The 23,439-nt window shown below is 47.5% G+C and overlaps 3 protein-coding genes across 7 annotated transcripts in view; 2 read left to right on the forward strand and 1 right to left on the reverse strand.

The window, feature by feature from the left end:
- Positions 1-3,665: 3,665 nt before the first annotated feature.
- Positions 3,666-8,527, reverse strand: LOC102049354 (oxidative stress-responsive serine-rich protein 1-like). Its single transcript, XM_055722469.1, has 4 exons — positions 8,441-8,527; positions 7,754-7,873; positions 5,975-6,085; positions 3,666-5,312 (listed from the first exon to the last, which is right to left on the reverse strand). Exons 2-4 carry the CDS (start codon positions 7,828-7,830, stop codon positions 4,628-4,630), a joined length of 873 nt encoding a protein of 290 aa, XP_055578444.1. The 5' UTR covers positions 7,831-7,873; positions 8,441-8,527; the 3' UTR covers positions 3,666-4,627.
- Positions 8,528-8,575: 48 nt separating this feature from the next.
- LOC102049183 (oxidative stress-responsive serine-rich protein 1) lies at positions 8,576-15,845 on the forward strand. Of its 5 annotated transcripts, none has more exons than XM_055722470.1 (4): positions 8,576-8,677; positions 12,232-12,348; positions 14,156-14,269; positions 15,030-15,845. In XM_055722470.1, exons 2-4 carry the CDS (start codon positions 12,272-12,274, stop codon positions 15,721-15,723), a joined length of 885 nt encoding a protein of 294 aa, XP_055578445.1. In that variant the 5' UTR covers positions 8,576-8,677; positions 12,232-12,271; the 3' UTR covers positions 15,724-15,845. The 5 variants fall into 5 exon arrangements, with proteins under 5 accessions (XP_055578445.1, XP_014135301.1, XP_055578446.1 ...); XM_014279826.3 differs by lacking the exon at positions 8,576-8,677 and adding an exon at positions 9,789-9,865; XM_055722471.1 differs by lacking the exon at positions 8,576-8,677 and adding an exon at positions 9,883-10,386.
- Positions 15,846-19,221: 3,376 nt separating this feature from the next.
- JPH2 (junctophilin 2) overlaps positions 19,222-23,439 on the forward strand; it is a 34,329-nt gene continuing 30,111 nt past the window's right edge. Inside the window, exon 1 of the mRNA XM_055722894.1 lies at positions 19,222-20,184. Within this exon, the coding sequence (XP_055578869.1) occupies positions 19,806-20,184 (379 nt within the window). The 5' untranslated portion in view covers positions 19,222-19,805. The remainder of the gene's footprint in view (positions 20,185-23,439) is intronic.

Raw genomic sequence — 23,439 nt, forward strand, 5'->3', positions numbered from 1 at the left:
GACACGGTGACCTGGACATCTAGGCCTGTGCCTTATGCCACGTGGCTTTGTCACGCTCCATCTTCAGCAACCTGGCAGCCTGGAGATAATTTCCCAGACATGGGACTAGCTGCTGGTGCCGGGCAGCAAAACCAGCCCAGTTATGGGGGCTGTAGGGGCAGGTTCTGGGGAGGATGGAGGAGACGGCCATGCAGGTGCAGGGAGCCAGCCCGTATCTCGGGGCTGCAAGGGGGGCAAATGAACCTCCTCAGTGTCTTGCTCCCATCTCCACCCATGCTGGACTGGTGAGGTTTGCCACAGAGGAAGGTTTGGGAGAGCTGGTTCGAACGCAGAAACTTAGGCATACTTTGCCCAAGAGCACTGGGAGGGAGTGGGGCCAAATTGGTACTCAGCTGCATGAACATAGTGAAAGGAGCGATAATCTGGGGACTCTGAGGTGAGAATGAATCCTTCGGTGTCGTGATGTCTGCTCTCAAGGGGATGCAGGAGGGTGATGGTGGAGGGGTGAGACTGGCAAGTGCTATGCCCTGCCCTGCCTTCTGCCCCACAGGCAGCAGCCCCCAAAACCATCCTCCCTCCCCAGCCCAGGGCTTCCCAAGTGCTGCCAGAGATCCTGCACTGGCCTCGGGGACACCCACAGGGAAAAGTCCTTGCTTGGCCTCTGCTTTGGGGCTGCCAGGTCGGGGCAGTGACGTGCCTGCTGCAAACCTGGAGAAAAATGAGCTTTAAAGAGCTGGCCCCAAGGCACAGTGCCATCCTGCCTTCTGGTCCGCAGCTTCCCCTCCCCTGCAGGAGACCCCTCGCTGCCCACGAAGCATCTTTTGGGGCACCTTTTACTGGAAGGGGACACTTTTGGGTTTAGGAAAGGAAAGGAGCCGCTTGACCAAGCAGAAGCGGTTCTCTCCTGCGGATGGCTGTCCAGAAAGCCCCATCTAGTGGCATATTTTGTGATGAATTAATGTTGCGCCGTTGGGAATAAAAAATGACAAGTCACTTCATCCCTGTGGGTGCTGCAAGTGGACGGTGCCTCTGGAGGTGCTTCTTTATTTAGCTGGGATTGGGCTTGCTAAACTGAGCAAGGTTTGAGGGGGCAGGATGGGTGCCAGTGCCCTTTAGAGGTGCCCTGTCCTTGCGTGACCTTGAGATCATCCCCAGCTCTTGTCCACAGCCTTCCTGCCTGCGGAAGGGGTTGATGCTGGGCTGCCCTGTGGGATGCTGTCCAGCCGGACCTGGTGGCACTGGCAGAGCCCGGGCAGAAGGTGCCATGGGGCAGGACTGTGGGTGCTGCCAGCTCGGGAATGTACAATCCGGGGGGGTGTCTCATCTCAGAGCTGATGCCCTGAGAAAGCAGGTGGCCAGAGTCCATCACAGGACTTTGCCAGCACAGAAGCACCTTCCCTGGTTTAGAAGGAGAGGGTGGAAATCAGGATGTAGAATCAGCTCCATTGATTTTTTTTTTTTTTCTTTTCCCAGTGGCCTGATTCAGCATCTGCCAGTGTAAAGCTTAGCGAGGATTTGGTTTGGCTTCTGTAAGGTGAGAAATACATTTCATCCATGCAAGGTGCCTTTCTGCATCCTGCTTTGGCTGAACTAGTCCTGAAAATAGACAGGCAAGTAACTTGTACAGTGCTGGAGGTGGGGAGAAGCCACTGAAAAAAACCCCAGCCTGCACGTGCCGAGAAAGGATGCAGAGGTGGGATCAGAGGAAAGTCCTGGGAGCCCTGCAAGCCCACCAATGCTTTCTCAGAATATTTTAGACATATTCTTCCATAGATTGACTGAGGACACATCCTAGAGCATCTGTGGGCAGAAAAAATTCCCCAGGCTTGTTGGGCAGGTGCAGCAGCGGGCTGGGAGCAGTAAGGCTGGCAAGGCTGCACTCAGTGCTGCTTGTACCAGGCAGCCTCGGAGGCCAAGTGCTGACGCTCATTAATCAAGCTCATCAATCAAGGTAATTGCGCTGTGCAGGCATTCCCAGAGAAGATGCTCTTTGCTGGTACAGCTTGAGCTTTCAGGCAGGCAGCAAGCAGGAGCGACTGAGTTATCAGAGGAGTGAAGTGGATGAGCTGAACTGGGAAGGCTTTGAAGGAAACGGAAAGTTTGTGTTTGGGACCTCTCTTAGAGCTCGTTGTGTCACCCAGAGATGGTTTGAGCAATGGAAATGTCAGCAGTGATGTTTCAGTGTGTTTGCTACAAGCCTGACGGTTGCAGGCAAGAAGCTGAAGTATCTGCCCTTCCTCTGCCGCAGGCAGCACTAGACCTGCTTAAACGCCAGCACAAACAGTAATTCAGGCAGAATACAAAACCACTGTGCTCTTGTCTCTTTTCTCCTTTCCCTCCCTGCTCACTACTCGTTACTTCTGTCCTGTGTAGGACACTATGGAAATGTGCCCGAAGAAAGTGCCCTCAGACTTCCCTCCCATCCAACCTTCTGGAGTGAATCTGAACTCACTTCTCAGCCCCAAACTTCAGGCTTCAGGCTGTACCTCAGACTGCTTTAACCGCCACGATTTCCTCGCTTCCCTCACTCTGCTGCACGTTGTCCTGCTCCACAGCTGAAACCAGCCTCGTGCCCTCCCCACATCGCCGATCACTACTGGGTTTCTGTAACACCTACTCGAAGGTCTAGACACCTCCAGGGGTTTGTGCGTGCTTTATTCAAGAGAAGCAGGACTGTGCTCCGCTGCAGAAACAACTGCATGAGGTGACCTTGATCCAGGCTGCCACTCCACGTTTCTGGGGAAAAGAGCCTTGCTGTGCCCCTTCATAGGGCTCCAGCTGCAGAGGGGAGTGAGCATAACTAGTACCTGCTATAAATCACTGCCTCTGTGCATGGTGAAGATCTGTGCCCTGGCTTCACATGTGTGGGCACCAGCTCGATGCTCGCCAAGAGGCCGGGTAATTGTTAAGAGTGTCTAAAAGGGAGAAATACTGCACCTAGCAACAATACCTTCAAACGACTTCAAAGAGGGCACAAAACCAACACATGAACAGAAACACAAGCTGACACCCTCTGCTGAAGCAGAAATAGCCTTTAGAAAACAGCAGCAGCAAAGATAACTAGTACTAAATATTTAATTTTAAAAGCAAAGTACATATTATATCGGATTTGCTGTAGGGAGAAAGAAGGGGAAGTGAAGAAACCCAAAGTTCTGTGTGTGAATAGGCAGGACAGTGCTGGAAAAGGAAGGTAAAGGGGACAGTAAAATCCCCCAAGAAAATTTAGAAATCATTTGAGAGTACAAGTCAATATTGCATACTAAATAACTGCATGACACTTAAGAACAAAATAATAGTTTTAGTTGTATACTTATGTTAACTTATTTGGATTTATTTAAACTCTAAATCTGAACTTCCTGGATTCATAGTGTAAGTTTTAGGGATGATTAGAATAAAATCTACAGGCAGCAATTATAATCTAGAATGTCTGAGTCTTCTCTAGCACAGAGTACAGAGCCAACTCTCTGCATCTGCTGTCATCTATTTTTATACAACTGCTTGTGACTCCTTGGCTTGCTGACCACTAATTTTTAAGCACGTAAATGAAAACTGCAGTATTTTACCTCAAACATGGTTGTTTAGCATGTGTGTACAGCTGACACTGAAAGTACTTTTGGGGTTTTATTTAAAAAAAAAAAAAAAAGTCGAGGGGAGATGAGCATAAGTCAAATTATTCAGTCTTTAATTTGCTGGATTTTGACAAACATTTATTAATCCAGGTCTCAGCAACAAACTTTATTTCAGTATTTTCAACCAGAAGGAACGTTATAGCTCTACACCACACAGCCTGTATGATACACACTTCTTGTTTACCCTATTTCCACACCACTTTGTGTATCAAACATACTCAGAAACAACCTGTATAGATGGCTCCACCACCTCCACTTCTAAGACAGCACGGCCCAAAAAAACTGTTAGCCTGCTTCACTTCCCCCTAAATTATTCCATCTGTAAAGCACAAATAACAAAATATATTTTTTCTTCTAAGAGCTTCACTTATCTGCAAAAAAATAGAACTGCTTAAGAGTGAGCTAGTTAGATTACAAAAAAGGTCCAAGCACATACCCGCACATTCTGGGCCTCCCAACAAACTTGTGAGGAGGAAGCACTCATAATTTGATCCAACTAAAAAAGGAGCCAAATAGTGTTCAATGAAAGGAGACTCACCCTATCCAAAATAGCAAATGCCTTCTCATTCTCCTCTCTAGAGCAGGATGAGGAAGATAAGAGCTATAGCTATGAAACATTTTTCTAAGTACTGGGACATATTAAGACTGAACCTTCTGAATACTGCAAAACTTCAGAAAAAAAAACCCTAAAAGGCTCCCCCCTGCCCCCAAAACATAGTGAAAACAGCATACAGAGCTTGAATATCCACAGCACAAACCGAAAAACAAAGGGAGTTCATTTGATCTACAGTGCTTTTGTTAAGGTATTCAGACTTTAGTGCATTCTTTTTAGAACTAGCTTGGAAACTATATTCCATTTTTCATTTTATTAGAAAACTAAACTGTATGAGGCAAAGAAACATTTGATCAAACACACAACAGTGAAAACATGGCACTGACAAGGCATTTAATCCAACCATTATCACAAACTCTGATGCAGGATGCTCTATTGCTTTCAGTCAAGTATACATCATTTCTGCCATGTGAGACATTTTCTTGGGAATATATAAGTAGTATTCCATGTATCCCGAAAGATCTTCAATGGTCACGTCATCCACAAAGGCTCGAGCTTGCTCGGAACAGGACCTAGGAGAACTTGACGAGGCTGTCCCACAAGGGGACCTATTTTGAAGAGACTGGGCATGGACACCCAGCACTGCCTTTTCGCATTCTGACAGGACGCTCCGTAAGCCAGAGAAAGAGTACACTTCCATGGTTCGCCACTGCTTGCACTGGCATTTCTTGTCCGTACAAGGGCACTGCTTGCCATTGCTAAGCATGGATAAGGACTGGAAATCTGAGGTTTGGCTAGAATGCAAGCTCGTTTCAAAGGATGAGGAGAGAGTAGAGCAATTCCCTCCTGGCTTCTCCAAAGGCTCTTCGGTGGTCAAAGCTTCCAAAGGTTCAGTTCTGTCATCACTGGCCTCAAAGTGAGAATCGTGCCTGTCCTTCGTACCGTATTCTGCTGTAACAAAAATGTCTGAACTGATACTACCCTTGGACGTGTCGGCCTGGGTTTTGTGTTTCAGCTGGTTACTGGCTTTCGTATTGCAGTATGTAAACTTGGGAGGATGCAGGACGGGAGACTTGGAGCGTCTGCGACGTGGTACTCTCGCCGATCCTCTAGAAGGCTTTCTCACACACCTGCAGGGTTGTAATGGGTGAGCAGGTAGGTAACTCCAGAATCCACACCATAGCTCAATAAGCTCTAAAATGTGGCTAAAAACCTTGTAGAAATTGGGGTTTTTTTCTGCTTAGAAAAATCAGGTGACTGTCACTTACAGTCTCTGACAGGTAAAGTGGAGGAGTCTGAAGAAACCAGGCCCCCCCCAAAGTAAAGACAAATACAAACCACCCTTATTTAAAGGTACTTCCGCCCAAATCTCCTGTGTTAAGCAAATGATACTTTGTCATCCTAAATTGAACTGTAGTGCAGAACCTGGACACCCGTTGGAGCTGCTGACAGAACTGCACTAAATATCCTGGTATATCAACACAGAAATAAAATAACCCAAGAAAGAGGTGAGAGGGGGTTGCAAAGGTGTAAGACTTGAAAAAAGTGGATTTCTGAGGAAATCAGTGGAAAAGGAAGTTACCCTCTCTATGAGACAATTTTTTTTTAAAAGGCTTTGATGAAATCCCCTTTAAAAACATCATTATCGAACAGTTATGGTAAAGTTTTTTAATAGAAAGACAAGAAAAGATATGTTGAAGCAACTAATTAACAGCAACCTGCATTGGAAAGTGCAGTGTTAAATGTCTCAAACCAGAAACACGTTCATGGTGCTGTGAATGGTATGCTTTACCCATGCCACGCTTCCTTTGAGCAGACCGTCTGTTGCTTGCCTCCATCCATGGCTGCTCTTGTTGGTGTTCTAAGAATCATCCCATCGCTCACAGACAGAGCTGCAATACATCTGAGCAAAAAAGGGAAATGCCACGTTACAGTAATGCCTGAGCATACTGCTTCATTTGTACATTGAACATCCAGCCTATCTGCTTTAGATGCTTAGCTAAGACATGTTAAGTTCACAGCCTTGACTTCCTCTACAGTCAGTGGTTAGAAACAGGATTATTACAGAGATTTATCTAACCACTCTTACTATATTGACCTCAGTCAAGTGTCTAAAGATAGGTGAGATGAAATGAAAGGAGGCCAAAATGCCCAGAGGCTGATGTCATACCCTATTTGTACCAAAATGACACATTAAAGAATGTAAATTCAGGTTCCAAATGTTCTTGTCAGACAATAGTTGTTAAAGATAGGCTCTTACTCATCTGAACTGCAAAGTCAGGAACGTATAGCAGCAGCCTGAGGAGGAGTCAGTGGAAAAGTGGATGCACAATGCACAGTGACGGATTACTAATTTATTTCTCATTAAATTTCCCAGATAAACAGGGAATGAAAAAAAAACATCTGGCCCTGGAGGTCCAGACAACAAACAGAAACGCCTTAGCACGCAGATCTGTATTTATGATGGCTCTGTGTGTGATTTGGAACACGGGATAGGAAATTGCAAGAAACAAGGCTGAAATTCTAGCAGAAGAGCCCAAGTACACTGCCCAAAATTGATCTTACGGCATTAGTCACAAGACTCGAGCTGTTCAAAACATGTGCCAGCAAAACAGGATCTTTGTATGCCTAAGAAGATATCATCAGGAATCAACCAGAATTCCACACATCAAAAGCACAATGCTTAATAGGCACAGTTCCTTGTTAGAGAACAGCTATATTTTTCCACATTTAACAGAAGACCTCCTGAAGTAGAGGGAACGAGTATCAAAGCAAAATATAATTTAACATGCAGAGGAAGTCATGATAGCAGTATTGATGGCTGTGGAGGTGAATTCATAATGTAACATTAATTATCAATACAAAGTTGTCTCTTGACAATTCCTTGTGAATTCCTAAAAGATTACAAGTGAACTACCTCACAAAGCGTTAAGACTGCATAATTTTCTTAACTCCTACTTTTAAGGAAGATGCTTATACTACATATTAGCAGTATACCCATGTGTTATGGAATAAGTTTTTAGTATAAAAATGTCTGCGGACATTTTACTCTACAAAATCGCCTAAAATCAGAAACGATCAGTGCTCTTATGTAGCCTGATGACTTCCAGCAAGGCTGGGCTCTCCGGCACACTATGGATTGTTGGTGCTGTCTATCAGATGCTCTCCAAGCAAATTTTTGTGCACCACAGTAAAGGCCGATAATGTGGCTGAAGACACCAGCATTTACATGAATGGACAAACAAGTTCTGTATCACACATGGTGACTACAGCTACAACAGTTAAGAGTGGGTTCACTGCTTTGGGCGAGTCATTTCATGTTTTTGTACAGTCACCATCTAATTTCAGTTGGATACTGTGTCAAAATTAGTCAGTAATAAAGTACTGCTTTGCCTGTTAGACAGTTATAACAACTGCATTTCATGTTAAGTGATGTAGTTTTCTCCCCTTGGAAAGAAAGGAACCTTTCACCAAATGACATTTGTTTTGAGATGCAAAATAATAGAAAGCAAATGTAAGTATGTATCGAAAAACCTGAGAAGTGCCATGGTCCTTTTCGTTGCTCGCTTACCCTGCTGCATCCACTCTCAGCTTCTTGAAAGCTGTTTGCAGACTCTCCTCCTCTTCATCTTTAGCTTCCAAGTCCATTGATGGCTCTCAGCGTGTAACCGACTGTGCCATACAGAATAAACTGAAATACAAAAATTTGACACTGAGCTCTAAACACACACGGTCTCTACAAAACCGAGATGACATGTGCGACGGATGCCCGTTCTTCTGCGGGCAATCGCGCTGCCGTCTGACCAGACTTGTCCAGTATTTTTTACCGTGAACTCTAAACTCTGGGTTTCTCAGAACAGGCGCAGCCGATGTTAAAAATAACCCAGTGTCTTTTTCTTACTGGGTAAGCAGGTATGCGTGCTGGCAGCAGGCACGAGTGCAGCCCTGCGACGCGCCGGACGCCGCCACAAGAGCCGGAGCCAGGGAGAGCTGGCGCTGCCGCCGCGGCGGGACAGCCCCTGCCGACGGCCGGCCCGCGGGCAGACCGAGGCAGAGCCCCGCCGCCCCGCACCCCCCGGCCGCTCCCCAGCCCCGGCAGCGCAGCGCTGGGTCCTCCCGGGCCGCGGCCTGACCCGCCCACGCCCCGTCACCGCGCCGCCCGCGCCCCCGGGGCCTCCCCTCACCGCCCAGCCCCCTCTCCCCCGCGCCCCCCGCTCCCCGGGGCCGCGGCCGTCCTGGCACGGCGGACGCCACTCACCGCCGCCCCCAGCCCCGCGCCCGCCGGGCCCCGAGCACAACAGGAAGTGAGGTCACCGCCCCCGGGGGCGCGCATGCGCGCGCGCGCTGCCCGCCGCGCCCCGGCTGCCCCGCCCTGCCGCCGGCCCGCCCCCGCCCGGCCGCCATCGCTTCCGGCGGAAGGGGCGGGGCAGCCCCGCGCAGCCCGGCGGGAGGCGGCGGAGGCGGCGGGGCCGGGCCCGGCCCTCGGGCGAGCGCGGTAAGTGCGGGCGGCGGGGCGCTGCTCCCGGCGGGTTCCTGCTCCCCCGCGGCGGGCAGAGCCGGCCGGGCCCCCGCGGCGGGGCCCCCTGTCCCTCGCGGGTTGCCAGAGGCGCTGCCGGTCCCTTGGCGGGGCTGGAGGGCGCGGGGCGAGCCCCGGCGGGGCGCAGGGGCTGTGCTGAGTCACCGCGGTGGAGTCGGGCCCCGCCTCAGCTCCGGGGGTAACGAGCAGGTGCCGCCGGGGCTGGGGGCGGCAGTGGCCGGAGGGCGGCCAGGGAACGGCCGCGACGGGCTGTACCGGGGGGGCTGCTGGGGGCCTCGGCCGCGGGTGCCTTCGAGCTTTCGGTCTCTCTACGTGCCCGTCTTGAATCCAGCTGGACGCGCTTGTGCGTTGTGCCCTGGTGGGGGGCGGGCGGTGGGTCAGCAGGCCTGTGTTGCTGGGAAATGGCTGAAAATTAATGGGGAGAGGATGGGTGTGTGTTTAGGAGATAAAGAACACAACTGTCAGTGTGGGGTTTTGACACAGCATTAAGCCCTGATTGTTTTTCACAGTAATTTGCTTTTTCTTGATATCTGTGTTAGTTGGCTGGTGTGTCTGAAATGCTTAAGTTTATGCACAGTTATCACTGAGTGGGGTTTTATCTGAATAAATTCTGTATCTCTGAGGATTTACTGAGTCAGTGAGGAAGGTCAGCGTGATAAAATATGTGGTCTAATTCTGGTAGTATGTTTTGAATAACACGCCGTGATTTAAAAACTTTTTACTCTCATTTTCTTGCTGCAGTTATATAATACAGGGTGGTGGTATTAAAAAAAAAAAACAAACCAATAAATATTGCAGGCTGACCTTTTTCTTTTAAGGAATCTTCTTTTTAAGTCGGGGGAAAAAGCTTACTGAAGCAAGGACCAGATATTTCACTGGAACAGTAGTATTTAGCTAAAAAGGTATATAGAATAATAACTTGTTGAGACGAGCCTCGTGTTGTCAATCTCTGTGTTAGTTTCCTTTTCTCCTGTTTACTTGCTCTCTGACGCACTGGACAATGTGTGCCTTGAAGTTGTTATGATACATTATCCCTCTGTGTGTGTCATAACAGCTGTCTGCAATGCAGGGCGTCCAGGTGAAATCATAGCAGAGCCAGCAGCTGGAACAACAGTGGGGAGAGCTGCCACCTCCGACTGGAATGAGGTTGTGAGGGAACAGAAATTACTACTCAGTATCTGAATAAGCAGCTGAGCAGCAGAGGTTCAGATTACTCCTCTCGCTTCACTGAGACCTTTTCCATGCTACAAAAAAAGCTGGTGCTTAGTTGGTAAAAGTTGTACTAACCTAGGCGTTATTAGTATATTATTAGGCAGGGTTAGTGCTCCGTCTAAGTGTGTTCTCCTTACAGGAGCTGTTGATTCTTAGGGTTTGGGGAAGATAAAGAATTACAGAACTGTTGAGGTTGGCAGGGACGCCTGCAGGGCCACCCCAAGCCGGTGTCCCAGGGCCATGTCCAGGTAGCTTTCAAGTATCTCCAAGGAGAGAGGCCCCACAGCCTCCCTGGGCAGCCGGTGCCAGTGCTCAGTCGCCCTCGTGGCAGAGGAGTGTTTCCTTATGCTCGGACAGCACCTCCTGCATTTCAGTGTGTGCCCACGGCCTCTGGTCCTGTCACTGCGCACCACTGAGAAGAGCCTGGCTCTGTCGTCTTTGTACCCACCCTTCAGGTATTTACATACACTGGTGAGATCCCTTCTGAGCCTTTTCTTCTGTTGGCTGAACGGTCCTAGCTCTCCGAGCCTCATAGGAGAGATGTTCCAGTCCCTTCATCGTCTTCGTGGCCCTTCACAGGATTCTCTCTGGTAGTGGGGAGGCCAGCGCTGGACACAGCACTTCAGCTGTGGTCTCACCAGTGCTGAATAGAAGGAAGGATCAGCTCCCTCAACTTGCAGCCCAGGACACGGTTAGTCCCTTTGCACATTGCTGGCTCCTCTCCATCCCAGTGTCCACCTGGACCCCTAGAGCCTTTTCTACAAGGCTGTGCTGTACGTGGGCTTGTTCCTCCCCAGGGGCAGGGCTTTGCGCCTCCCCTTGTTGAAGTTCATGAGGTTTGTGTCGGACCCTTTCTCCAGCCTGTTGAGGTGCCTCAGGTGTACCAGCCACTCACCCCAGTTTGGTGTCAACGGCAAACCTGCTGAAGGTACGCTGTCCCGCATGATCCACATCACTAATTAAGATGTTAAACAGGACTGGACACAGTATTGACCCCTGGCATACAGTGCTAGTTGCTGCCCTCCAACTAGATTTTGTGCCGCTGATCACCATCCTCTGGGCTCAGCTGTTCAGCTGCTTTTTAGTCCACCTCGCTGACTGATGGCCCAGCCTAGAGGGTCTTGGGGGAGACAGTGTCAAAAGCCTTACTGAAATCCAGGTAGAAAATAGCTGCTGCTCTCCCCTTGCCTACCAAACCAGTCTCATTGTAGAATGTTGTCAAGTGTGACAACCTTGTAATTTAAAAAAAGTCTGAGAAGATGATCTCCTCATGCCCCATACAGTGTGGCCAAAGACTCTCCTGGTGATGGCACCCACACCAAGCGGTCCTGCTTTTCCAGAAGTATTCAAGTCCAAAGCATTAAATGAAGCAGGCTAATCAGCCAAGTAAACTTCAACAAATGCTGGGCTTGAGGTGGTCTGGTGTAGAACTGGGACTGGCTGCTGGCAGTGGTTTCTGCTCAGCAAAAGCAAAGACAGTGCTAAGAAACATTTATTGATTATTTCATTAGCAGAAGCGTGGCTGGTGTAGGACGTGCACGTGACTGAAGGAATGTAAGGCACTGAAAAGCATCAAATTTAGAAAGATTTGAGATTCCTTTGAAGCTGGATTAAGTGATGGCCAGGGTAGATTTCAAAAAAACCACCACATATCAGCCAGTTTTTATCAATTCTTTTTTTAATTAAAACAAGGCTTATTTTTGCTCTTTGTACTTGTATTTGCATTTGTACTTGTTCAAGACCTGATATGAGAACATTTTAATGTCTATTTGCAATCAAAACCACATGTTCTGATAAGATTGTGTAATTATTGCTGGGATCTAGACATAAGGTCAAAAAAATTGTTTAGCTTAACATTTTATACTGTTCTAAGAAAAATCTGTTGGTTTTGGGTTTTTTAATTATATATGCAACATCAAATCCCAAAGTTGGAAACAGCAGTTGTGGGAAGTTCACTGTTTCTAATGGTGGTGTTTCTTCTCACCTTTCACCTCTTCTGAAATTACTCTGGTAACACTGCAGGACAGTCATCTGTCTAGACTGTAACGGATGTGCAGGATGCTCTTGACACTAAATTTTACTTTAAGTTGTTCATTCACTTATGTGGTTGTACAAGAGACTTTGTTCCATTCTTGGGTATCGTAAAGCTTGTTCTGAATTTCTGAATCAACTTTCAAAAATGTTCTACTAGAATTACCTCAGCTTGAGTTTATTTTCATGTATTATGATGCTGCTGGGCAACTAATGTTTTTAGCAAGGCATTGGGCCTTATTTTCTTATGTCTTTTTTTCTGATTGTAGCTGTACATGGTAACTCTGTCACTTTCTGGCCATTCCAATAATGAAAACAGAAGCTAAGGATGGAGAAGAGGAAAGCCTGCAGACAGCATTCAAAAAGCTAAGAGTTGACACAGCTGGGTGAGTAACACCACAGGGAGGTACATAGTTAGCATATTACAAATGGACTTGAAGGGAACACCCTTGCTGTTAACTTTGAGGGAATGAGGTAATTGTAAAAGGTTAGGCACTGAAAGCCTTCATTTTGGTTAAACTGAAATAAATTTGCTAGCTGTAGACGGCACTTCTCAAGGAATTGTAATTTGTTTGATCGCTGTTAGCTCCCAACAGGCTTGAAACAAACCTAACAACAGTCAGCAGTTGACAACATGCTTGGCATAAATTTTGGTATGACTCTGGCTGCCAGGGATTGTCCATAGCGCTAGAACTCTGCTAGTTAGCGTGTTGTCATGGCTCTGAAGGCCTGTCGTGAGAATAAACTCCCATCTTTTCCCAGGAGAGAAATGTTGTTTCCATGTCAGTAAAGGAGGGCATTAGATTCAGTGCATGATTCCCACACAGACTGTTTTCCTTGCTGTCACTTACAAATTTCCTATTTATAACCAAAATCAGTAAATGGGAAAGAATGTTTTTTGTGTTGTCTGGTTTTGTGGGAGATCTGACACATGGCACTTAGCCTGCCTGTCCCAGGTAGCAGAACACAAGCAGCATGTCTTCTGTTGGCGATGACAATTTCTATCTAAAATGGAGAAGGGGGGGAAAGGCTTTTATGTAATGTTTTCTGCTGACAAAGATGCCCCATTATGTGTTATTTGTATAGTACTGTGTTTCAGTAAGCTATTGTCAGTGATGCAATTATGCCAGTAACTGAAATGAAGGTGTAAGTAAGGCGGGATGTAAATACCAAGGTGGTAACTAGAATTGCCATAGAGTTTAGATCGTGAGTAGATGGACTTCCAAAGTTATCTTTCCCTTAAGTAATTAAACTCATTAGAAATGAATCACCACACAAATGCCTCTTCTTCAGTATCTCTAGTCCCACCCCCTAGTCAGGCATACTTAGTTACTTTGGAGTTTTTACTGTTGGCCTTCAATTTTCTGCATTGTATTCATTTTCCTTTAAATGGAAAATAGATGTTTGATAGTTTGGACTCTATTAAATATCAGTTAACCTTATCCTAGATCAGTGTGTGGGGACTTGTTTTCACTTTTCAGGGAATCCGCCCTGCTTACAAACTAATTTAATAAGGGATTTGGAAAATAATTTCCTTGTGAATTCCAGTGTAATATGTGAAGTCATAACTTGGAAAAATTGTTCTTGGGATTAGTACAGCTCCTTGAAGATGGGAGTTTGGGATGAAATTATAGCATCAGAAAAATTAGGAAATCTTTGAAGGTCCCTGGCTTGAATAGAAGTTGAAGATGTGATACAACTCTGTTGCTCAAGTGATTGAACTTGCAATAGTATCAAGAGTTGTAGCTTATGTTGTCCTAGACAGAGGCTTAAGTGTTCTTCAGTTAAACAAAGTCTATTTATGTACAAAGAACATTTATTTTTAGGAAAGAATGACTTGCTTGTCTCTGGAAAAAGAGACGTGTTTCTTCAGTGATGGTGTTTTTCCCCTCCCCTCTCCCGGGAAACTGAAATTTAGTCACTGTGTGTGCTTCGTCATTGACATGTGGAGCTTGGATTTGCAGTCTAGTTGCTGAATGGCATCATGTTTGGTGAAAGAGTGTTATACAAACTTTTGAGATAGGAATATGTAAACGCTGTTTTTCTGATTTGGGTCTTTGTGGACACGTCTTTTAAGGTATATTGTAAAAAAAATTTGAAGCAATCTTTTCTGGGAAAGAAGATTTACAAGTTTTTTCATATTTGTAGTGCTAACCAGTCCAGGCTGTTAATTTTTCATTCTGTCTCTCACAGGTCTACTGCTTCTCTCTCTGTGGGTGAAGGGACAGGTCCAAGAGCACTAGTTAGAGCAGTGGCAGATGAAAACAAACCGAAGAATGCGTGTACTTCTAAGGAAACCTGGCATGGGTAAGAGAAGCTTAGGATTATCAGGCTACTTCAGATGACACTGCACTGAAAGGGAATTTTAAAGGGACAAGGTTTCTAGTACCTACACCCTTGAACAAGGAATCCAAGTTTTCTTTATTAAAGAACTACTTTAAATATTCTGCACCACCTTTTTCTGTTCATATGTGACTACTATTCTTATTTACAGTTATGTGAAGGGAAAGGAAATACTGTTCAACTGTAGGTTGCTAAACATTATAGATATTTCTTAATATAAATCTGAACTGCAGTTTCTGAATCAGTCAGTCATGAATGCATCTTTCAGTCACTGTTTGACATTGCAGAAGCTGTCGCTATGCCTTGGGAACTAGATTAAAAGAAAGAATTGGTGGCTGTAGTACCTACACAGAACTTCACGCTCATTTCCTACTGAAACAAACCCACCTTTTGCCCTTGCTTCGTTACTTTTGTGCTGTCGTCTTGTGCTTTGTCCTTCCCTTAGAGGTTATTTTGTCATGTCTCACATGCTTTACTCATTTTCTAACCTTAAAAGCATGCACTTTTGGTTTCATTTCTCAGGTGTTCCTTTTGTATTTTGTACAGCTGCTTGACTAGAACAAAGTCAAATTCCAAGATAGCAGAATACCCTGAGCAAACATTCTGAGTTTAAAGCTCTTCCATGCAATATCAGTGCAGAAGAGATTTTGCCCAATAGTATTTATAATCCAGCAATAAGTCTTCTGGTGATTTTTCACTCCCTTTTTGTGTCTTTTCCTGGTAGGTCTATGAAGAAGCCATCAAGAGGAGTTGTGAGAACCCAGCGTCGCAGGCGTTCCAAGTCTCCAATTCTTCATCCTCCAAGGTTTATCCATTGCAGCACAAAATCACATTCCACGTGCAACCAGCTAGTCCACAAGAGCCAGGCTGCTGCCCAGGATGAGAGCAGTGGGTTTGGGATGCCGGTCCCAAAGGAAGCTTGTGCACACGAACGATGCAGTATTGCTCCTGATATTGGCCAGAAGGGAGCTGATGCTGAGTCTTTGGGAGCTTCTGTTACACAGTTGGTGTCAGAGAACAGACAGGAGAACTCTCCAGCTGCTGTTTCCGTAGCATCCAAAGCAAGCCTAAAGACCACGGAGCTTTCTGACTTTCAGTCTGTGTCCAAGCTGAACATGAATAAGCCGTGTGCATGTGCAGATAAAGCCTGTCAGTGTAAACGGTGGCAAGATATGGAAGTGTACAAATTCTCTGGCTTGCAGAACACTCTCCCATTGGCACCTGATAGAAGAACAGTTTCTGAGGATCACTCCCAGGTGTTGCCATCAAGAACTCCCTCAAGTTCTCCACGCTCTTGCTCTGAGCAAGCCAGGGCCTTTGTGGATGATGTGACTATTGAAGATCTTTCAGGATACGTGGAATATTACTTGTATATTCCAAAGAAGATGTCTCACATGGCAGAAATGATGTACACCTGACACCAATGAGCACTAAAAACGGAAGGGTGGGTGATTTAAGTCTGCCTTCAGTCACACTCATGTGAGATGCAACCCAACCTCTGCTCACTGTGCTTGCAATAAAAACACTTCTTTGCATCTTAGCTAATGTTCATTATTTAAGCTGGATAAATGGTTTAGCTTAAGCATTATAATTTGAGCTTGGAGTAGATAATGATGTAAACACAGTGAACGTGTTTAGAGTGTACCTGCCTATAGTTAAGAGACCTGATACTTGGGGAAATTCTACTTTGTTTTCAAAAATCCTCGTTTTGGTTTGTTGGAGAAGAGTGCCTAGATTGCTTGGTGCTTAGAGCTCTTGCCGTGAGAAACCCGGTGTAATTAACCTTCTTTGAAATCACTTTGACCTCAGGTTGTAACACTTATGCCTACATTTTTGGATGCTTGTGCCTCTGATTTTATTTCATAAAGGAGTGTGACAATCTCCTATGCTCCCTTTGGTACTGTTACCAATCTAGGAGAATTCAGGGGAGACAGTCATCTTTTCATGATGGAAACATTGTTATTTCTTTGTGCCTAAAGAGGCTTTATCTCTGATCAGCTGAACAGGCATCCTCCTTCCCTGTCTTTGGTAATGTTAATGTAGTCAGATGTTACTAGATTGACACAACATTTGCTTGGTAGGCTACTACCTGATGAGGAAAAGAAATGTGAACTATCAAAGCAAGATTGTTTCAAGAGGTTATTCTGATCTCTGTAGTGTTGCTTAGAGGAAAATGTAAAGCAAGCATATCTTTTTATCCCATGTCCGATAGGCTTTAGAGACTTGTCTGCAGCAGGAGAAATACCCTGCTTTCTTCAGGGAGATTTTCTTCAGTTAACCAAAGGAAAAATGAGATGATGGACTGCGTTCAGTGTGTCTTTTATGAAGGCAGAAACCGCATTTGCTCACTTCAGTTGTCTTAATTCACGCACTCTGGTGTGTTGGGATGTTGTGTTTTAGCTTTGTTCAGCCTGCTCTGTAACATCAAGTATAAGCCTTCAAGTATTAATACTCATAGACTTGAGTGAACAGCTGTCAGCTGCACAGCTGGGGAATCTTCAGCACTGTGTTTTTTCTCTTCCACTCCAGTCTTTTTACTAAACCATTGTCACTGTAGATGCCTTTTCCAGCTTTGCATTCTTCCTGAAATTTACTACTTCAGAAACAACCAGCTTGCCATCCTTTGTGTGCATCAGCACAATTTGTCTTTTATAAATACGCGTGTAGCAAAGGAGCACCCCACCAAATAATAAGATTTCTTGAGGGAGAGGTGAGTTGTGTTAAGATTGTCTTTACTATTTGCAGTACTCGAACTTTTCTGGCTGTAAGATCTGGAGAAGAAATGGAGACAAACGTTTCCCAAAATCCTTTCATGTTACTGTCAGGGTTTTTTTTGTCATTTCTATGGCAGTACCTAGTATCTTTGAACAAGTGGCCATGCAAATGTACCTGTTTTGCCAATTCTGAAGTCTCATCTAATCCTTGCAGAGTGTACTTGGATCCCGTGTCTCCCTTCCATTTCCCTGCTCTTAAATAGCCATATTTCTGCCACCTGTGTTCTGAATTCAAGGCAATTGTTTGGTAACTATTTTCTGCAATACTGGGTTTCAAAGTGCAAAATGACCTTACTTCTGAAATAAGCACTCTTTACTGTTCCCAAACGCTTGCAGGCAGCAACCACAGCAACACCGTTGTGGGGCTTAGAATGCCTTCCAAGACCATGCTGCTTTTTAGCATTTCTTTCATTAGTCACCACAGACCTGTACCTGCAGGGTTTAGGATTGCAATGTCAAGCGCTGTCAAGCTCTAAATACTGCTGTATTTAGAAAGTGGATCAAAATCCAGGAGGTAATATTAAAAAAACGGAGTAGAACGCATGAGCTGGTGCAGACTGGGAAGGGAGGCAAGCGGTGCTGGGCCACTAGAGGTCAGGCCCAGGCTGGGTGCTGGCTGGGTGCAGCGGGCTCCTTCCCGCTCAGCTTTCGGAGGAGAATGTGAATTTTTCTGCCAAGATGAAGAAATAAGACCAGCTCTGGGTGGTGCCTTAATGTGCACACGATGTTAGGGCTTTCTGAAGTTTGTGTAAGTTAGCGGTCAACAAAAGCTCTTTAAATGCCAACATCTGCGTAAGTTACTAACATTTAAACAAAGTGTGCTATCAGTTCACAACTGTGCTATGTAATTAGGAAAAGTTGCTAAGTAAATAATTATATGGTCCTGAACTTGGCATCGTTTCAGGGCAGTTACAGTATCTTTGGGCTGGTAAGTGCTGGAACACCATGAAATAGAAGACCATGATTAGCTACAACTGTTGCCTTAATGCTTTCCCTTCTGTTACTATGAAGTGTTAAGATGCTTTGGTCTCCCCAGAAACCACAAAACAAAACCTTCTAGTTTTGCTTTGAGAAAATTTGAATTTCCAGCCCTTAATCATGCAGCAAGAACCTTGAAAGCGTGCCTGAGTAGTCTAAAAGCTTAGCTTAAAAAAAAAAAATCCAACTTGAGCCAATTTCACAATTTGACTTATTTTTTTAAAGGAAGCTTTAGAGGGCCAGTTCTGCCAAGCGGCACTTTTGAGTTGTGTTGGAGTCCCTTCCCAAAGTGCACATTCCTTCTTGTGGCTGAGTAAAAGTGAAGCCTTTTATAATTAGCTTTATAGTGGGCAGCTGGCCCTCACCTGTGCCTGCAGGTATTTGTAGTTCGTGTGCTGTATATACATCCTTAGCTTTTCTTGCAGTTATATAGCGTATGGTTTTTTCTATACCTCTTCTTTCCTAGAAACACCGATGAGGAGGTTGGGCAAGTTGTAAACCTGTGTTATGCGAGTGTGAAACTCGCTGTTGCCTATGGCAGCTTTGTCCCCGTGCTCAGCCCATGTCTCGGAGCTGGCCCGGAAGGGCAGAGCTCTCCCCACAGCTCTCGCAGCTTCTCAGCATGTGGTGGTCAGTAAGGGGGGGATCAGCTCCATGCTCCTGCTGCGGCAGTGTCTGTAGGAGATGGGGCAGGTGCGGCTGGAAGAAGACAGGGCTTGGATTAGCCTGTTCTCTGGTGTTCCACGCCTTGTGCTCTCTACCACCTGCGTCTGATGATGTGAATTGTTACAGGCATGGTGGGCTGCCACTACTCTTAATGCATTTGCAACTGTCCCAGGGGTATGGTCTCACCTTTCTTTTCCAAACGTTTTGAGACTAGACTGTGCTGTCGGCTGTTGGACAGGGGCGTATTTGGGGGGTGGTTGTGTGGGGGAGAGAGGGGGATGGCCGCTAGTGGTTTGGTTTTGGGGTTTTTTTGCACTACCTTAAGAGCAGCCCTGGAAATTCACTGTAGAAGTGGCGTGTACGCTGCAGCCCGGGCGGCGGCAGTGCTTTTACTCCTTGTTGTAAGGCTGCCCACCGGGGCCGGGCCGCCGCGGGCATCCCCGGGAGGGGGCCCGGCCCGGCCGCGCTGCGGGGCGGGCGGCGGGGGAGCGACGCGCCCCTTCCCAGGCGCTATTTTAAGCAGACATTCACTTTCCCAGCCTCTTCTCCGCCTGGATCCCTGCCCGGGGCGGGGAGGAGTGGGGATGCGGCTCTTCCCTCCTTCATAAAAGGGCCCCGAGGCGGGGGCCGGGCTCCGGGGGGTTATTTTTGGGAGCAGCTCCCGGGATCCGATGGCCTTGTTAGGGCAGCGCTGACCTTTCCCGGCGGGGAGGAGAGCGGGCCGGGCAGCGGCGGGGCCGGGGGAGCGCGTTCGGCTCGGGACCCCCTTCCTCCTCCTCCTCCTCCTCCTCCTGCTCCTCTTCCCCCGCCGCCGCGGGGCTCGGCTGCCCGGCGCGGCCCCATGCCCGCGGCGGGGGCGCGGCGGCGGGGCAGGTAGCGGGGGGGGGCTCGGCTGCCCCTCCCGGGGGGCTCGGGCCCGGCCTGGCCCTCTCCCCTCCCTCCAATTCCTCCTTCCTCCCGTGCCCCGGCCCCTCCGGGCCAGGCGAGGCAGGAGCGGCCGCTCCCGGCGCCCGTCCCGGCTCCTCCGGGGATGCGGCAGCCGCCCCCGGCCCCTGGGATCGCTGCCGGGCACCGGGGGCACCATGAGCGGCGGCAGGTTTGATTTTGATGATGGAGGGGCCTATTGCGGGGGCTGGGAAGGGGGCAAAGCCCACGGGCATGGCATCTGCACCGGCCCCAAGGGCCAGGGCGAGTACTCGGGCTCCTGGAACTACGGCTTTGAAGTGGTGGGCATATACACGTGGCCCAGTGGCAACACCTACGAAGGCTACTGGTCCCAAGGCAAGAGGCATGGCCTCGGAATCGAGACCAAAGGACGCTGGGTTTACAGAGGCGAGTGGACCCATGGCTTTAAGGGACGGTATGGCGCCAGGCAGAGCATGAGCAGCGGAGCCAAGTACGAAGGTACCTGGAATAACGGCCTGCAGGACGGCTATGGCACCGAGACCTACGCTGACGGAGGTAAGGGTGACTCCAGGGTGGCTGGGAGGGCAATGAACAGCCTGGTACCCAGCCCGCGATGGCAGAGGCTGCGTGTTGTCCCCGCTGAAGGGGTGACCTGATCCTGCCCACAATAGTGGGATCCAGACAGGCACAGCGGTCTGCAGTGAGCCATTGGGGTGCTTCGGGCAAGAAGTGGGGCTCAGGGTGCAACTGCCCACCTCGTAGCTGTGTGTGTGTGTGTGTGTGTGTACCTCGCTTCTCCCAGCCGGGTGCAGTGTGCACGGCTTGCAGTCTGCAGGCATGAGGGAGGAGCAGCAGGAGCATTGCCCCCACCATCCCTCCCTTGGGAACTGCTCTGGCGTGTCCGTATTGATAGTTAACACCAGGCAGCTCAATTTGTGTAGTCTGTGACTCCTGGTTCCCCAGGGACTGATTATTGCAGTACATCGCCAAACTAAACCAGAAACTCCTTGCCGGTGCACGATGCAGCGAGCTGTTCGCTCGCTCGCTGGGCAGCGAGTTGTGAATGTTTTCAGGTCGGATACAAGCTGCCCATGGCATCACGGCACACTTTGCCTATGCATTAAATACCATTTGCGTGCCTCTGACAGGCTGCCTGGACATCTGCTTTGCTCAACTGTTTTGGTTGAGTACATCTAAGCTGTTTCGAATACATAGTCACACGCCTTTCCCTAAAATAAATGCCTTCGATTACTTGGAAGCTGTCAACCTCTGCTAGTACAGAAATGTACTGCATAGTCAGATATTTGTTGTGCTCCGTAAATGCTCAGTCTAATTGTGTTCTTGCATTAGTGGCAATTTTGGGGTTAGAAACATTGCAAGAATCTCTGTGCCAGTAATTCTGTAGCTCTTCGCTGCTTTAATGTTCCAGGCTGCCATATTTAGGATAGCTAAATAGAGGGGGTGATTTGAAAGAAATACTCTTCAAAATATGGATCAGAATCGCATCTATATTTATCTAGGACAGGCAGTGGAGTTAGTTTGTAAAGAAAAATAACAGTAATGGTATAAAGCTTCAGAATGAAAAGCATCAGATTTATAGACGTTAGGAAAATGGACCAGCTCTCAGGGTTATGCTTTTACATACCTGTTTCTCAATAACTTGCCTAGGCACATGGCTAGTTGAGCCTGGGGATGTAGTCTTGAAGTTGACTCATTTTTCTTTGTGCCCCCTTAGAGGCTGTAGGTACTGCTACAAACTGATGTGTCCCTCCAGCTCCTTGAACTTTCTCCCTCCTCTGCCCCGTGGCCGTGGAACAGTTCAGCGCTGAGCTGTGCAGCTTGCACGGTGGCAGGGAGTGTTCAGGCTAACACACAGGGATGCACCTGTGCATTGCAGAACCTCGGTGTGTGGCCGTAAGACGTGTAGGTTACGTGTAAGGAGGGCTCTGACAGGTTACGAGCAGTGGCCAAGTAACTCTCAGCAGCGGCTGCTGTTGGGAATTTCATTTTGGCGATGGCAAGGTCTCCTCTGAATTTGCGTGGCCGGTTCCTCGCTTCTTCCTAAAATACATCCTCTTCTAAGAGTGCAGCTACTGAACTTCAAGTTAATGTTGCGGAGGAGAGTTTTGAGAAGCAAAACTTGATGTAGGAGTCTGAATTTTATTAGATCTTGAACTTAAAGCTTGGGACAGAAGTGGGAGAAAGATGAGACAAGATTTTCTCCTGTAAAGATATGTAATATATTGCTTCTGTTAGCATAGTGCTCGCTGGGCTGTTGTCCCACACCCAAGAACATGCCATCTGCGTGGTCCCTGGTGCCCTGGTAGTTTAGCACTGATCTGTGAAGATGTGCCCTGCCAGAGCCACCCCGGGCAGCGCTGAGCTGAGCCCCCAGGGCCCGGATAGACCTGGCGCACGAGGGCTGTGCCGTGGTGCCCGGCGGCTGCTCCTTGCATTGTGCCATCATGGCCTGGCTGGTCCGAGCCATTCATTCAACATGTGAGCTTCTCTGATGGTACAGGAATGTGTAGAAAGCTGCATCTGAAGCCGAGGTGGGCATCACCAGCCAGCATCACATTTGTAGGACAGGGGTGGAATGACTTACTGACTCGCAGGACCCGCTCCTGTTTTGCCTCCTCACCTGTGCGCTGTAACCATCTGCAAGATCCAGACGTGGCCAGGCTGCTAATTGGACCTGTTAATATTAGAATTTGAGATTGCCAAGTTACACATCTGGAAAGGCTTTGGAAATCTGCCATCCTTCAAGTAGGGGACGTGGTTCCCAAGCCCCCTGGAAGCCAGCCACATGAGGAAGAGGGCTCTGGGAACGTGCGGCTCTTGCCAGGTCATTAGAAGCTTTAGGTCATGGTTGGCCTGCCTGCAGATTTCAAGGAGATGTAGCTGATTCTAATGTTATAAAATAGACTTTAAATTAACTTTTTATATATACATATATGGAGACATGCACATAAAAACTTTATACTTCAAAATACACATAAAATATACTTACGAGATTGTCTGTGATTTGTATCTTGGCTGGCTGAGGCTGGTGGGTAATTAAGGCCCAAATATGGAGTGAAGCTTTTTGAAATCCGATATAGATTTTTGGTGTCTAATAAGAAGTGGACTCATGGTATGGTTTAGCCCAGGCACTGCATGGGTCACTTGCTTTTTCTCTCCACTACCAAATACCCATTTCTGTTAAAGCTACGGGAGACCAGTGGCTTAAAGAGCTCGCCTTCTGTAATGTTGTTTGAAACCAGCCAAAGGGTTCAGAGCTCCTGGTGTGGCTGGACAGAGAGTAACATCACGATATATTGCCTTGGGTGTCCAAGCTGAATATACGTGTGTGCCTGCTGCTGTCACCAGGAAAGAGCTTAGAGCCCTTTACAGGGGCGGGATGTGGCAGCTACAGTGGGAAGTGACTGGGGTCGTGGAAGGCACCACATGAGGAAACTCAACATTTTGCAACATAAGCCATGAGTAAACACCTAGTTATTCGGCTTCCGCCTGTAAGTTTTGTCTCTGCTATAAAGGCGGCCTCATTTGGGGGACACTTCCATGCTTCTGACTCCAAGTGCTTGACCCAGTCAAGTCTTACTGTAGAAAAACACCACGCTGCTAACAGCGAATCATGCTGCATACCCAGGATCTGACCCAAAGCTAGCTTTGCTATACAAATAACTGTTTATGTATATCAGGGGGGTGGCAGGGGTACAACACCACCTCACTTGCAGTCAAAGCAGCTGAAAACCAACTTATTTTTGATGCTGCAACTCCGTCTCTAGGGTGCTAAAAGAATTAACTGCA

The sequence above is a fragment of the Falco cherrug genome, chromosome 10 (assembly GCF_023634085.1).
Source record: "Falco cherrug isolate bFalChe1 chromosome 10, bFalChe1.pri, whole genome shotgun sequence".
In the NCBI taxonomy this organism is placed as follows: domain Eukaryota; kingdom Metazoa; phylum Chordata; class Aves; order Falconiformes; family Falconidae; genus Falco; species Falco cherrug.

Excerpts from the sequence above, each read along its gene's own strand:
- LOC102049354 (XM_055722469.1), bottom strand. The coding sequence starts at position 7,830 with ATGGACTTGGAAGCTAAAGATGAAGAGGAGGAGAGTCTGCAAACAGCT. Across the intron at positions 6,086-7,753 it reads CTGAGAGTGGATGCAGCAGG|ATGTATTGCAGCTCTGTCTG; the intron begins GTAAGCGAGCAA and ends TTTTTTGCTCAG. Across the intron at positions 5,313-5,974 it reads TCAAAGGAAGCGTGGCATGG|GTGTGTGAGAAAGCCTTCTA; the intron begins GTAAAGCATACC and ends ACAACCCTGCAG.
- LOC102049183 (XM_055722470.1), top strand. The coding sequence starts at position 12,272 with ATGAAAACAGAAGCTAAGGATGGAGAAGAGGAAAGCCTGCAGACAGCA. Across the intron at positions 12,349-14,155 it reads CTAAGAGTTGACACAGCTGG|GTCTACTGCTTCTCTCTCTG; the intron begins GTGAGTAACACC and ends TGTCTCTCACAG. Across the intron at positions 14,270-15,029 it reads TCTAAGGAAACCTGGCATGG|GTCTATGAAGAAGCCATCAA; the intron begins GTAAGAGAAGCT and ends TTTTCCTGGTAG.